This window comes from Bufo bufo, chromosome 8 (assembly GCF_905171765.1).
Source record: "Bufo bufo chromosome 8, aBufBuf1.1, whole genome shotgun sequence".
In the NCBI taxonomy this organism is placed as follows: Eukaryota; Metazoa; Chordata; class Amphibia; order Anura; family Bufonidae; genus Bufo; species Bufo bufo.
Window position 1 is genome coordinate 14,621,174 of NC_053396.1, and position 16,186 is coordinate 14,637,359.

General features: G+C 46.1%; 1 protein-coding gene and 1 long non-coding RNA gene across 7 annotated transcripts in view; one reads left to right on the forward strand and one right to left on the reverse strand.

Moving 5' to 3' along the window:
- RALGPS1 (Ral GEF with PH domain and SH3 binding motif 1) overlaps positions 1 to 16,186 on the forward strand; it is a 351,272-nt gene that overhangs the window by 322,656 nt on the left and 12,430 nt on the right. For 5 of the 6 annotated variants that reach the window (XM_040442455.1, XM_040442457.1, XM_040442460.1 and 2 more), the window contains 5 exons: positions 4,002 to 4,053; positions 5,299 to 5,379; positions 12,398 to 12,454; positions 13,074 to 13,179; positions 15,174 to 15,266. In XM_040442455.1, the coding sequence (XP_040298389.1) occupies positions 4,002 to 4,053; positions 5,299 to 5,379; positions 12,398 to 12,454; positions 13,074 to 13,179; positions 15,174 to 15,266 (389 nt within the window). The remainder of the gene's footprint in view (positions 1 to 4,001; positions 4,054 to 5,298; positions 5,380 to 12,397; positions 12,455 to 13,073; positions 13,180 to 15,173; positions 15,267 to 16,186) is intronic. The other variant, XM_040442458.1, reaches the window with a different exon arrangement.
- Positions 1 to 16,186, reverse strand: part of LOC121009380 — a 98,317-nt gene that overhangs the window by 28,125 nt on the left and 54,006 nt on the right. The gene's annotated exons all lie outside the window — the stretch shown is intronic.

Consider the following 16,186-nt stretch of genomic DNA (forward strand, 5'->3'; position numbering starts at 1 on the left):
CCGAAAATTTACTACCGATGACCTATCCTCTGTATAGGTCATCAGTATCTGATCGGTGGGTATCGGACCCCCGCCGATCAGCTGTTTGAGAAGACAGCGGTGCCCACAGTAGTGCCACAGCTTTTTCTCAGCTTTTCCTAGGCCAGTGTCCACACAGTCATCGGTCACAAGGCCTAGGCGCAGCTCAGCCCCATAGAAGTGAACGTTGCTGAGCTGCGATACCAAGTACGGCCACTATACAATGTACGGCGCTGTGCATGGTGAGCAGCGAGAAGCCTGTGGCGCTCACAGGAGCGCCGCTGCCTTCTCAAACCTCTGATCGGCAGGGGTCTCAGGTGTCATTAAATTCAGTTTAATTATCTACTCAGCTACATCGTTATAGTGAACCCCTTTACATTGCTGGTTTAAGTGGGTGGTAAAGAAATCGCACTTTCAGGGAATACGTTTCTGACAGAGGTCACACTGCGCAGGACAAGAGCGTGTCGTAGGCAGAACACCCAACTATAATAGGACATTGCACCAGTCCGTCATACCAGATGTGTTAATATTCCGCCACAATGTAAATGTAATATTAGGCGGTGGTAATTAGTAAAGAGAATCCTCTCTCTGTATACTACATAGTGATATATGGGGCTAGCTAGTAGTTTGTATAAAAGGAGGGAGATGCTGCCCCCTAGTGGTGTTTTGTATGTTACCTACGACTGGAGCTTCCAGTAGGGACATCAAGTATATTGTAGTAATAATAATAATAGAATATATTACAGGTTTAGGGCTCATGCACACAAACATACTTTTCACTTCAATGGGGCCACATAGGATGTGCTGTCCACAGAAATACAGAACATGTCCTATTCTTGTCCGCACTATGGACAAGAATAGGACTGTTCTATTAGGGGCCTGACGTTCCCTTTCACAAAATGCACACGGCGGGTATCCGTGTTTCAGGCAACGGTCATGCACATGAGCCCGTATCTAGAGATAAATGTGGATATAAGATATGTTCTGCACAGTTAAGTAAAAGGCACACATGACATTTATGGCGCCGTTTGGTGAAAATGACTTTGATGCAGATTCCACACTGATGATCCTGAACAAATTACAGTAGGATACAGGTGAATGGGGTTTTGCATGGATTTTAAGGCACGCCTGCTGTCTTGCAGACTGGCTACTGGTTTCACCCTCAGGGATGTTAAGTATGAAATCTTTGTGTAACACGTGGCCTTTGCTGTGGATTTCAACTCAACCTCATAGGTTCCACTTTCCCGTCTGTATCTCGCCTCCTCCAGTTGCTGATAATTCTCTTTCTTGCAACCCCTCAAACCCGCAAGAAATATAAAGATGAACTGAGAATATTTTCCCACCTGTCTGCAGCCTCCTCTAAATTTATGACACCCCAACCCTTGAAGCCAACTCCTCTGAAAGCATTTAGATCATGGCTGTCAGGATGTGGGGCGACGTGTTTCATGTACAGGTGGTGTGTGAAATGTCACTCTGTAATTCTCAGGCCGAAGACAGGTAAAGACATTCTCATATAATGACGGGCCCGAAGCTCTGCTGCCCCTCTGCTATAGGCCCCATGAAAAACCCTTCACAAAGTTCTGACAAAATCTATCATGACCCTAAATGCTGACTGCTTTCCTTCATCAGTGTAATTTAGATATATAGGCCCCATTGGTCGCATTGGTGCGATTTGTCTGCGACTTGCTGTTGCATTGAAGTCGCAGAAGTAATTTAGAGAGCAAGTCGCATGCAATCTAAACCCCACAAAAGCTGACCTGTTGCAAGTGAGTTGCAGTCGCATGCGATTTACATTGAACTCTATGCTGGAAGAGTCACTTGACTTGTAATGTGCAACCAAAAAAACGACACAATCAGATTTTTTCGCAGCTGGTGTGTTGCGGACACATCACGTGGTGTAGTCCTGTACATTCACGATGCACCTTGCGTTCTCGTTGTTGTGTGACAATGGCTCTGTCTAGCCCTAGCCTTAAAGTGGTTGTCCTGGATTAGAACAACATGTCTCCTTTCTTCCAGAACTGTCCTGGAGATGTCTCTGGTATTGCAGCTCTGCCACATGAAAATGAGGGGAGTTGAGCTGCACTACCATGCACAACCTGTGGACAAGAGTAGCATTGGATGAATGTAGCCATGTTTTTCCACGTCCTGCACAACCTGTTTGGGTAGATAGTCCTGGATGTGGTTTGTTTAAACTTTAAAGGATACCTGCCAACATGAAAATGCAATGTAGGCTGCAGGCAGCATGTTATAGAGCAGTATTTGCTAAGCAGATTGATATATAGTTTTGTGTGAAAAGATTCAGTAAGACTCATCGTTTATTCATTTAAATTCCTGCTCATTCTGGGCTCTGAAGTCCAGGAGGCGGTCCTATCAGTGATTGACAGCCTGCCCTCTATGACTGTGTATACAGAGATAGCTGTCAATCACTGATAGGACCGCCTCCTGGATTTTAAAACCCAGAATGAGCAGAAATATAAATGAATAAAATACATGTTATACCGACTCTTCTTCCTCAATACAATATATCAGTCTCCTGCTCTGTAAAACGCTGCCTGCAGCTCAAACACCATGTTAAAGAAGTGCCTGCACACACTGGAGGCAGTTTAATGTAGATAGTGAGGTAATGGTAACAGTCATGGGTTCTGCCATTTGCATATAGGGAAATTTATTAAAGTTTACGCCACAATTGTAGATTGTAGATATATCTGATGTACACACACATGGCAAAACATAAACTGCACTGTGAAACTAGCCTACAGCCATGTGCTGATACTGCAGATATTTTCCACTGTGGATATTACTGTACACTACCTAATGTCCATATTACAAGCAGATATTCACAGTTTGAATTGTGAAATACGTGACAGATCCTGAAGAAATCTGTAATACCATGGTGTCAGACTTCAGGGACGGCAGAACCTGCGGAGATCGTCTGCTGTGTCAGACTTCTGGGGCGCTGTAACCTGCGGAGATTGTCTGCTGTGTCAGACTTCAGGGGTGCCGGAACCTGCGGAGATCATCTGCTGTGTCAGACTTCAGGGACGGCAGAACCTGCGGAGATCGTCTGCTGTGTCAGACTTCTGGGGCGCTGTAACCTGCGGAGATTGTCTGCTGTGTCAGACTTCAGGGGTGCCGGAACCTGCGGAGATCATCTGCTGTGTCAGACTTCAGGGACGGCAGAACCTGCGGAGATCGTCTGCTGTGTCAGACTTCTGGGGCGCTGTAACCTGCGGAGATCATCTGCTGTGTCAGACTTCAGGGGTGCCGGAACCTGCGGAGATCATCTGCTGTGTCAGACTTCAGGGACGGCAGAACCTGCGGAGATCGTCTGCTGTGTCAGACTTCAGGGGTGCCGGAACCTGCGGAGATCATCTGCTGTGTCAGCTTTCAGGGGTGCCGGAACCTGCAGAGATCGTCTGTGGTGTCTTGTAATATTGATAATAATCTCGCCTTGTTAGGAGTGTGCAGTGTTCCTTCCAGTATTCATTCAGCTGTTGTGAAACTAAAACTCCCAGCAGGTTGTGGTTATCTGCGCATTCTGGGAGTTAGTTTCACATCAGACCTAGAGCCATAACTGAAAGACTCCATATGAGAAACGTGCAGCACAGTGAAGTGGATATAGGAGTATCCAGGGGACGGGAGGAGTCGGGGGCTGCTGGCAAGAAATCTCTGGATGATGGGAGCAGTTACTGATGAGATTAGACTCGTTTATTCATTTGATCAGATTATTAGACCATGAAAACACAGAGTATTACTCATAAGTGCCGTTGTATGGAATATAGTCTTGCTGGGGGTTGTTGTGTATAATAAGATTGTGTTATGGTCCTGCCCAGCAGTTTAAGTCATGTTGGGAGTATTCTGGATGGGTCATGTTGAGGGTAGAATTGCGTTATGGTCATGACTAGAGATTTAGGAGTTTTGCAATTAATGGTAAACCCGATTATTTCTCTAAATTGGATGTTTCTCTCCTCTTTGTCTTGCAGGAAGCAGTGAAAGTTCAGAGTTTAGTGAAGAGGTGTCGTCTGTGCTTGACAGGTGAGTCGCTGCTTCAGTTATCTTCTACTACGGATACATCCATGAATATCTGATGATAAGATGCAAATACCGTCCTGGGGGCTTCCTGCTGAGGCAATAAACTAGTAGTAGGTAAAGACGCATGCGTCCCCACATAGATCCAGGAAACACGGAGTAGAAATCCTTAATCTTCCCCTCTAACACTGTACGTTCAGGCAGAACATTCCCAGGTCGACACTGGATCACGCTCGTGTCATTGTCACCATCCAGATTGTTCTGTATGTTTTGTGTTCAGTGTTTTATGTCCTTATAGAAGTTTATCTTCTACATAAAAATATCCACATACCATGAAAGCAAAGCACCTGATAATGAGGGGACGGGATCCACCTCCATGCGCAGTAGAAGTCTTTACTAAACTAGACACTAGTCAGACTCCACCTGGAAGGGGTATTATTCTCTACACCACAGGGGTGCCCAACCTGCGGCCCTCCAGCTGTTGTAAAACTACAACTCCCACCATGCTTTGATGTAGGCTGTCCGAGCATGCAGGGTGTTGTAGTTTTGCAACAGCTGAAGGACTGCAGGTTGGGCATCCCTGCTCTACACAATGGAGCCATAAAGCCATGTGGCATAATGGAGAGTTCACTCTTCTCCTGGCCTGGATGGGTCCTCTCCCATTTGCCTCCACTGCTGTGTGGCCCCTGACGCTCTACCCCCTATGGGTAACTATGAGACTGTATGAGCCGCCCCTTCATGCGGTGCTGTGTCATAAACCAGGATTTACCCTTTAGAAATGAATGTGTAACTTTTGGCCACCCACCCTGCTTGGCGTGGAGGCCGAGCCCAGCCAGCCTGGCATATTTATTGTAATATACTCAGCCTGGCATATTTATTGTAATATATAGAAAATGATGCTGGCCTTCTCCAGCACAGAGTTTTCATCCCAGATCAGTGATGATATGACCAGACTGGGCAGAACAGTAGTAGGATAGGCCCACATCTCAGACATCAAAAAAGCAAGAAGCATAGTCCATGGAAATGTCTGAAATCGGTCCATGCTTTGGTGGATTTCCTACTTTTATATATATATATATATATATATATGAATATTAAGTGGCACCCTATAAGGCTACACCTAAATGGATCTCCTCTTACGTGGGAGTAACTCTGGGTCAGCCGTGTAGTACTGTTATCTGCATGTTACTTGGGTATGCTTATTTTTGCACCATGCACGGTATTCGAACTCATGTTTAAATTTGCAAACAGGGGTCGTATGTATGCCACGCTGGGTCCCAACTGGAGGGTCCCGGTACGGAACTCTCCCAGGAGTCGAAGCTGTGTGTACAGGTACATATAGGTGGTGGGTCTATCCTCTTCAATGAGTAAAGACTTAAAGTGCACCTTCATACAACGGACGCAGCCATTTTTGTTGCCTGAACCACTGGTACAGTGGAACCTTGTGCCTCTGTAGGGTCATTATACCCATTCCCATAAACATTGCTTCAGCTCACAATATGGCTGCCTCCAATATGTGTAATCATCTGGAACGCTCTATCAAACTGCATGCCTGACTGATCACTAATCTGAGCTTTCTGTAGTAACACTATATTCAGTATATCTGCTGTTCTCCTCATTACAACTTCCGTATTCTGTGCCGCCTCATTTACAGTGATCATATACACAGAGCTCCAGACACAAAGTATCTGGAAAGATGGGCACCGTCTTTATATACAACCAGAATGAGAACTGAGAACAATAGAAAGAAGCGTTATATTACAAAGTAACCAAATATGTTATATTAAAAAGAAAGAAAGCTAGTTACATACGTAAATACCTAATTCTGTTGGTGCCGCCTGGTGGACAGTAAAGTATTAGCGTTACAATATTTTATTTACTTTAGTTCCACTAAAAAATACTCCTAATTTATCTGTATGTAACTGTAAGATTGTAATATATGCAAATGAGTTTTAATATATGCATATATGCGTTGCTGTTACACCTAGAGGCTCTGCAACGGCCGTGCTCTCTGCACCTCAACTCACATGGCCAGACGTGATGACGTTTTAACTGTCTGGCCCTGTCAATAAAAGTGCAGAGAGAGCAGAGCCTCCAGGTGTTGCTCCTAGAGGCTCATTTGCATATACTAAAACTTCATTTTTCTCAGCAATGCGGGCACATATGAACATAAGACCAACACAAATGCCTTTAGCTGCCAAGTTCACATGTAACAGGTCAGCCAGTGTCATAGATGGGCTTTAATTACCTGACCTTACATAATCATGTTTGCCTATGCTGCTGTAAGTTCAGGTCATGAGACCCATGGTAGGGCCAGGAATTGTGGGTGTAATACATATGATAAAATGTGCACACGTTATGGCTGTCTGATTGAGGCCTAGTGGTGTAATATCCATAGAGGAAAGCTCTGAGGTATCTAAACGAGTACAGGTCAAAGCTGGGGTCACACAATGCCATTTGTTAATGTATTTGTATGATTTTTTTAAGCTTAACACAGTAGCACCATGTGAACACTGCCAATAGAGATCGTTCAGAATTCAAGCTGTTATAGAGGCTGGAAAAATGAAAGCAGTGATCTGATTGGTTACCATGGATGAAAGTGTAATTAAGTCAATTTTCACATGGCCGTAAATTCCATATTACAGCCACACCACCTGGGCCTCATGATGTCCTACTGACCAGGAGGTCTCCATATCAGTTGTGGGGAGATCAGATGTTGTGGCTGCTATACGGCCTTGTGAGACCACCATATGGGTCCAGCATCATTATAGTGACCTGCTTACCCAGTGTCGGCACATGGCCACCACAACCCATTCTGAATAGGGGCTCTATACGTACAGCCATATTTATATAATGGAGAGATCAGCTAAAGGATGTGGAAACTTCCTAACGTACAGAAGAAGAACTTAAAGGGAAACTGTCATTGCGAGAATGCAGTGCAATCTGCAGGCAGCAGGTTATAGAGCAGGAGGAGCTGAGAAGATTGTTATATTACAAAACTTGTAATTTATAAATGAAAATTTCTCCTTATTCTGGCCTTTGAAGTCCAGGAGGCAGTCCTATCAGTGACTGAAGTCCAGGAGGCGGTCCTATCAGTGACTGATGTCCAGGAGGCGGTCCTATCAGTGACTGATGTCCAGGAGGCGGTCCTATCAGTGACTGACGTCCAGGAGGCGGTCCTATCAGTGACTGACGTCCAGGAGGCGGTCCTATCAGTGACTGACGTCCAGGAGGCGGTCCTATCAGTGACTGACGTCCAGGAGGCGGTCCTATCAGTGACTGACGTCCAGGAGGCGGTCCTATCAGTGACTGACGTCCAGGAGGCGGTCCTATCAGTGACTGACGTCCAGGAGGCGGTCCTATCAGTGACTGACGTCCAGGAGGCGGTCCTATCAGTGACTGACGTCCAGGAGGCGGTCCTATCAGTGACTGACGTCCAGGAGGCGGTCCTATCAGTGACTGACGTCCAGGAGGCGGTCCTATCAGTGACTGACGTCCAGGAGGCGGTCCTATCAGTGACTGACGTCCAGGAGGCGGTCCTATCAGTGACTGACGTCCAGGAGGCGGTCCTATCAGTGATTAACTGTGTATACAGAATGCGGTCAATCTTCTCCCACAGTCTGCTCAGCTCCTCCTGCTCTATAACCTGCAGATTGCACTACATTCTCATGGTGAATGGTTCCCGTTAAGACTCGATAACCGTGTGATGTTTGTTCCTCTTCTAATCAGTTTTTTAATCATTAAGAGGTTGTTTATTTCAACGCAAATTTTTATGAAAATATTTTATAATATTGCTGAATAAAAACCATGTCATAAAATCACTGAAATTCCAAGTGGTGAAAGGCAGTATAGGAAACATAGCCCCAAAAAAGTTGTAGTATAGTAAAACTACTATATTCATGTACTGTAAATACAGGTGCAGAGGATTTAATTTTTTTAGGTTTTAAGTGATTGTTTCGCAGTAGAGATGTGCCAGTCACATTGGTATCCAGTGGGAGCATGACCGTTTCCTCTGCAATAGTTTTCACGATGTCGACAAGACCTAACCCTGCCCTTATATACCTCGGTCTGTCCTGTCCTCATGTACGGCGGTCAGTCCTGTCCTCATGTACGGTGGTCAGTCCTTCCTTATATACCTCGGTCAGTCCTGTCCTCATGTACGGCAGTCAGTCCTGTCCTCATGTACGGCAGTCAGTCCTGTCCTCATGTACGGCGGTCAGTCCTTCCTTATATACCTCGGTCAGTCCTTCCTTAAATACCTCGGTCAGTCCTTCCTTATATACCTCGGTCAGTCCTGTCCTCATGTACGGCGGTCACTCCTTCCTTATATACCTCGGTCAGTCCTGTCCTCATGTACGGCGGTCAGTCCTGTCCTCATGTACGGCGGTCAGTCCTGTCCTCATGTACGGCGGTCTGTCCTGTCCTCATGTACGGCGGTCTGTCCTGTCCTCATGTACGGCGGTCTGTCCTGTCCTCATGTACGGCGGTCTGTCCTGTCCTCATGTACGGCGGTCTGTCCTGTCCTCATGTACGGCGGTCAGTCCTGTCCTCATGTACGGCGGTCTGTCCTGTCCTCATGTACGGCGGTCTGTCCTGTCCTCATGTACGGCGGTCAGTCCTGTTCTCATGTACGGCGGTCTGTCCTGTCCTCATGTACGGCGGTCAGTCCTTCCTTATGTACGGCAGTCAGTCCTGTCCTGTTACGTTCTGTCCCTTACTATATTATCACCCACGTCTTGTATTTTCCAGTGTTTCCTCTTTCTACAATGAATGACATGTAGACACCTTTCACATTTGGGCAATCTCCCAGTCATAATAATAGTCTTTGTCATCACCTATTCACTTGGCCGCTATTAAAGGGTTTCTGTCATCAGAAAAATCGTTATGTAGCCGGCTGACATTAGCGATGTGCTAATGTCAGCAGAACATAACTGTATGACATATCTCCGTGCCTGCCGCCGTTAGCGCTAAATAATGACTTTTATAAAATGCAAATGAGCCTCTAGGTGCCAGTGGGGCGTTGCTGCAGCACCTAGAAGCTCCGTCCTCTCACCGTTTGGCACGCCCTTGTAAAGGGGATTGACATCCTCGGTCTCCTCCGTGCCCCACAAGTCCATTTTAGTATTAGGCGCAGGCACAGTGAGTGAAGGACGGCACAGGATTTGCGGGGCACAGAGGAGACCGAGGATGTCAATCACCTTTACAAGGGCGTGCCAAACGGTGAGAGGACGGAGCTTCTAGGTGCTGCAGCAACGCCCCACTGGCACCTAGAGGCTCATTTGCATTTTATAAAAGTCATTATTTAGCGCGAATGGCAGCAGGCAGGGAGATACAAGTCATAAAGTTATGTTCTGCTGACATTATCACATCGCTAATGTCAGCCAGCTACATAACGATTTTTCTGATGACAGAAACCCTTTAACCCTTCGCATAGTGCCAGTGACTCTTAACTATGTGCATGGTGAATATGACACCAGGACAGGGTCTCTTCATTGACTCTCTGCTGTTGTTTAGGCTGGAAGTTTCCTATATTTATTTTATGCACTTTTATATAACGCTACTATATTCCGCAGCGCTTTACAGACATTAGCATCCAATTGTCCCCAATGGGGCTCACAATCTAAGGTATGCTCAAGGTATGTGCACTTGAAGCCTCAGAAATGTCCCCACTACCACTCCATCCTAAAATGATGTTGTTTTTACCATTTTAACCTCACCCCTATTATAAATTAATATTTTACTATTATTAAAAAAACTTTTTGAATGAATTTATTTTTGGAATAATCTGATAACTACTGCTTCCATACGTGGAATGGTGGGACTGCTGGTGGCACACTGATATTCTAGCTACTGTACAAGCATATGTTCTATAAGTTACCACTCTGAATGTGATTGGCAGCCTAGTTGCTGGGGATCCACTGCCTGACAACCACAACCTTGTCAGGCAGAGCATCCCTGACAACCTGTCACATTGCCTAAAGCAATTACCACAGAGCTAAGAAAAGGGCATGCGCAGGACATAGGCCGCTTGAGCGGCACAATAAATGATGTTTCTGTGCACAATTACCGCATGTCTGCAGAACATGACGAGCCTACTGAATCATGACTGTGGATGTGGACGATTATTGGGACTTTGATGAATACAGGTGTGACTGTGGTTACCCCAGGTCCCTCTTCTCTTTCATGTCACACTCAGAGGCCCCAGGAAGCAGAGATATGGGGAGCTGTTTGTTGGGGCTCTCACACTGTCATTTCTCTTTGTGACACGGAAGGAACGTTGTGGTCACCAGTAATGCCTTCTGCCTAAACCTGTGATGGCTAACCCAGCACTCCAGCTGTGGTAAAACTACGACTCCCAAAATGTGCAACGGCCGGGTCCAGCGTCTGGGGTATTCCTTGCCCCTTAGGAGGTTTCTACAAAATATGTCCCTCTTATAGAGCACGTAAACGTGACGCCAGTTGCGGTTAAAAAAATGGGACTATGGAGTCCCCTTTGTAGATAGTAATGTAGGAAGGCTAGAGTGGTGTTGAATAGGCCACAGTATCCCTGGAGATGTTGTATAGCACTTGTGTCACGGTGCTCCTACCTGAATACGGGTGGATCGCAGATGTGGTCGACCGAGGCAGTTCAAAAGGGGATGAAGAACTTGGATGGGGTAGAACAAAGGTTGAGTCCAGACTTGGTAAACATTGAACAGTTGCTTTTACTTGGCATAAACGGTAATCCATACAGTTCCCAGACTTTATCTTGGTTTCCTATAGGTTTCAGCAGGAAAATACTTCTGCAAACAATCTCAGCCCTGCTATGCTGTAGCTTTCTCAGCTGTGCTATGTTAGCAATAGTAGTAGTCTCTTTCTCTGTATGTATTCCTAGGAACTTCTTGTCCTGGTATTTAGTACCTCAAGCTTTAGCTCAGCTTGGGTGAAGGCCAGTGGCGTAGCTAGAAATGATTAGGCCCCACAGCAAATTTTTGAATGGGGCCCACCTCCCCCAGTAATTTTTTCGCAACCCCTTCCTTTCAGGCCGCCCCCATTCCTGTGGCTAGTAAAGATCGCTCTCTCAGACCAGGCCCGGCAGCTGTTCCATCCGTTTTCTACACTGTCACTGTATATAATTTCATTGTGTAATACTGTTGAGGGGGCCCTGATAAAATCTTTTAGTCCTGCTCCTCCTGGATGGGCCCTCTTCTGGGTCAGGGCCCCAAAGCAGCCGCTTCCCCTGCTTCCCCTATAGTTACGTCCCTGGTGAAGGCAATGCAAGCCCAGGAGGGGACATGCAACCATATAGTCCTTTTTGCAGGCAGAACCTGCAGTCAGTGCTCTGCTGGCCTACACATAACCTCTCCCTTAGGAGGGTTAAAGCAAGACTCTCATTGCAGGCTCGCCCAGGAGGGACGAAAACCTGCTGCTTCCCCAGACAGGGGCTAAGCTAGACTGACTCACTACAAACTAATTCCCCCTCTCTTTCTCCCTCTAGAGGGAGAGAGAGAAAGGACAACCCAGTCCATTCCCTGCTACTAGCACTGCCAAGTGTTGCTGCCACCTGGTGGTAACCAGGCACATTACATGAACATAACAATTACTTGGAGTATATATGCACATTATCAGACGATAACATGAAATGCATTGAATGACAGGTATTAGCACATAGGAAATGGTAGTAGCAAGGTATGAAAAGGAGTGGTAATGGCACTCTGGGTCATTACAGATGTACACTTGCTTGGCTGTTCTCAGAACTCCATAGAAATGAATGGAGCATGCTGGGAGTCGTAGTTTCACCACAGCTGGAGTGCCGGAGGTTAGCCATCACTGGCCTAAAGAATCACATTTTTGACACATTGAAATGTGTTCTTGCTCATTGAAATGAATGGAAACTGCTCAGAAAGAGCACGGAGTAATTGTGTAAGGCTCACATCACAGTCCTTTATTTTGCCTTATCTTTTCTGTCAAAATAGCAGATACCTTGGTGGAACCCAGTGGACCCCATAGAAAGTCAGTGTGGTATGTCCGGTGCCATTGGTGTACGCTGCCCGCCAGAATCGGCAGAGTGTTGTGGTTCATTTATCTCAACCACATCTCCATGGACAACTAGGACCAAACCTGCCCCATTGCTGGGATAGTGAGGAGCGGGAATCTCAGCAACCACCAGTGCCTGTGACTTTTTCTATTGACACGTCATACAGTTCCAATTTGGAAAAACCCCTTTAATCAGGAGAGGACAGTCCCCGCCGGTGGTCTTATTTTTAGCGGATCGGCTTATTAGACTGTACTGTATGTTGTGTCCTGTCTGTACTAAAGTGTTGAGGTGCAGCCTCCGCAGCGCACATGTATCGTGTATTTTCTCTTCCAGCTCCACACGCTCTGAACGCACCAGTGCCTGGATACAGACCGGAGTGGCCAGGGGGCGGTGAGTACAGTCCTCACTCCTGATCACAAGGTATCTCATACGTGGCCTTGTTAAAGTTCTGTGTACAGACCTGTAACGTGGCGTCTATACAGATCGGGGAGCCCTCCGATTCTACATGGACGTACACAGAGCTTTTCCTTTTTTTTCTTAATCCATAAAAGATGGTGGCATGCTGCCGCTGCATATTACATCATTCATACTTCAGGGTTCTTCTCCCCTGAAGCTAGCTGGACATGGTCTGTGCATATGGCAGTGCTGCATCTATGGACCCTGATACAATAAAGGGGCACATGTGACATCCCCAGAAATGGGTCTTAGGATAGGCAGTGTCACTAGAATATTGAAGCCGCACAATGTGGTGACAATCTGACATGCAGGAGCTTGTAACGAAAAAAACAAGGTGTGAACAGAGCCTGAGCATCCACCATCACAGTTCCAGGTGTTATTATGACAGTTCAAACTGGACACCAGACATGAAGTACTGACCATCACCCAGAAGAGACAGATGATATCTGCTAGACAGGACCGGCCTCTGCCCACACATTTCTACACTACAGTTTATAATTAGAAATGCTGCGTTAATGAGATGGATCATTTTCTCTCCTTTTACTTGGTACAGGCCATCGGGTGCATGCAGCTGCATTCTGGGAAGTTCATCTGGAGCCATTTCTATGGAAGGGCCACTCAGAAGAAAAACCTTACTCAAAGAAGGGAAAAAGCCCACGGTAAAGTCTTATATATTTTTAGTAGCAGTTTGAAACACAGCCACTAGATGGCGCTCCAAATACAGAATAATTAGACCTTGTATTACTAAGCGACAGCCACAAGAGGGCACCTACCAACTATTGTATGTGATGCTATTTGTGAGGTACTCAGGAATAAAAATGTATTAGGGTGCTCGAACACTACAGGGTAAATTCATTATTCGCTCACACCGCTTTTTAGCATTAAAAAAGTCACAAATCCACCTGATTGGCAACTTTTCTAATCACAATTGGCATTTTACGCTGTCCTTGCCAATTAAACATGGCGAGGCCAGTGTGTGGGCAGGTCCATATGGCCAGCGGCCATAGATTTCATTCCAGCGCACAGACTGCCGGAGGAGACATATCCTAAATGACATCAACATCAGCAAAGCAGACGCCTGTCTTGATGATCTAGGGCCCACATCGTTTTGCTTTGTGTTTTTTTTTTTTTTTGCAATTTTTAGTGCAGTTTTTCTTTTTGGTATTTTATCACAGTCTGTGATTTTAAATATAGGGTTTGCAATTTTAAATAGAAACGCATGAATTGCAAACCCTTTCTACAAGACACTATGCCCCAGGCCCTCAAAAAAAAAAAAAAAAAAAGAAACAGCCGGAAAAATGTGTAAAAACAAAAACCCACTGAGTGTGAAACCTCCCTTAAGCTTCCTTCACACATAGATTTGCTCTGGCGGTTTTTGACCGCTAAATGAATGCCATTTTTCCATCCTGCGTTCAAACAGCTGAGTGGGGGGGGGGGGGATTTAATCTGATATTGATGAACTATTCTGAGGATTGATCCGGTCTGTATGTCTGGGAGGTCCACCTTTAGGCCTTATGAACACCGTCCGGGCAATATGCGGGCATCGGCCATGTGCTCCCCACATCATGGATGCGGACCCATGCACTTGAATGGGTCCGCAATCCGGAGCTGTGGTGCAGAACGGAGGCACGGAAGCACTACGGAGTGCTTCCATGGTGTTTCTGTCTGTGCCTCCGCACCGCAAAAAACTAGAATATGTTCTATTTTTTTTGCTTTGCGGACGGATCACAGACCCATCCAAATTGAATTGGTCTCGATCCGTCCCAGCCGCCGCACGGACATTGCCCGTGCATTGGGGACTGCATATTGCGGCCCCCAATGCACGGAATGACCGCACAATGGCCGTGTGCATGAGGCCTTATACACAAGATTTGTATGGAGGCTCCATACATCAGGCATTTAGTGGCAGCTACAAACACTACACCGCAGAACTTGCCCAGGGAGTCAAAAGCATTGATATATGAGCACAAGATCTACAGAACCGCACAGAAATAACTGGGACTCTGATAACTGCTGTGCAGTGCAGTACCGGAGGGAAACATGACAGTGAGTGCACCAGCATGCCCTGGCTGAGCAGTTGGTCGTGCTTGCACACTATAGGAAACGGCACCAGCTATGTGATTTCCCGCAGTCCCAGCCACCAGAGAGGCCAGCGCCTTTTCCTATAGTGTGTCAGCACGACCATTGTTGATGGATTTCAGGGTGGTCGTAACTAGTGTTGAGTGAAGGTACATTCGAAGTCGCTTTGTTCAAGACTTCGGATTACTACTGTACGGAGATCCATCTCTGTACAGTATTAGAATGTACGGGCTCCGATGAGTCGAGGATAGTTATTCGCAAAGCCGCACGAGGAGATCCACCAAGCAAGCAAGCACGACCATTGCAAGGTGGTTGCAACCATGGAAACGAGCTGTGCAGAATGTGATAGAAAAATTAATCTAGCCACCAAAGGAGGCAATATGGGCAATCACAAAACATTAGTAAGTGCCTTGTATTAACTTCCTCTACATGATAAATGCTATTTGCTGAAGTGAGAGGACCCCTTTAAGACCAGGCATTTTACATGCCTCACAATGCACTTCATCATAGAATGTAATTGATTTTCAAAGGTGAAAATGGAGTAACCCTTTAATTTTCCATTTTTGTGTGTTAGCTCTCCTCGTGGACACGGTATTGGGTGACACTTACAGGATCTACACTTCTCTACTTTGGGGCCAAGTCTTTAAGAGGCAATGAAAGAAAGAATGTGAGTATTACAGCTGGAAGAGCGTCCCCCCTGAAGTATATCCTCCTCACGTCCTCTGTCTGAGACGTCTCAACATCCTCTTCAGCCATTGCAAAATGTACTTGATATAACAAAGGCTTTATACCAATGGTTAAAACAAATGACTGTCACCCAGCTTTTTAGAGATCACAAAACTTACACCTTTGTGCAGAGTTATATTTCTATAAGCCTACAAGTCCAAATTCTATTTGTGAACCTGGAAGCCCAGGATGAGCAGTGCCATGGGCAAATAGAAAGATGGGGCCTGCTACAAGCAGTGGAGCCATTCAGATTTAGCAACCAACATCTGGGAAAAAGTTTTCATTGAGGTCAGAAGTACAGCCGGGATGAGGTGATAGATGGCTAGCTAGGGAGCCATATGTTGGGGGGGGGGGGATTAAGCAAATAATAATAAATCAATCTCTATTTTATATGAACCCCTGTCTTGTGTTCCAAGAGAGCTTGCCCCTGTGCTGGTGAGGAGACCCCCATGTGACACTTCTGCTGCCGTAGATTAGTTACACTAATTGTAATCTCTGACTAAGGGCTCTTTCACACTTGCGTTATTGTCTTCCGGCATAGAGTTCCGTCGTCGGGGCTCTATGCCGGAAGAATCCTGATCAGGATTATCCCCATGCATTCTGAATGGAGAGAAATCCATTCAGGATGCATCAGGATGTCTTCAGTTCTGGACCGGAAAGTTTTTTGGCCGGAGAAAATACCGCAGCATGCTGCGCTTTTTGCTCCGGTCAAAAATCCTGAACACTTGCCGCAAAGCCGGATCCGGAATTAATACCCATTGAAAGGCATTAATCCGGATCCGGCCTTAAGCTAAACGTCGTTTCGGCGCATTACCGGATCAGACGTTTAGCTTTTTCTGAATGGTTACCATGGCTGCCAGG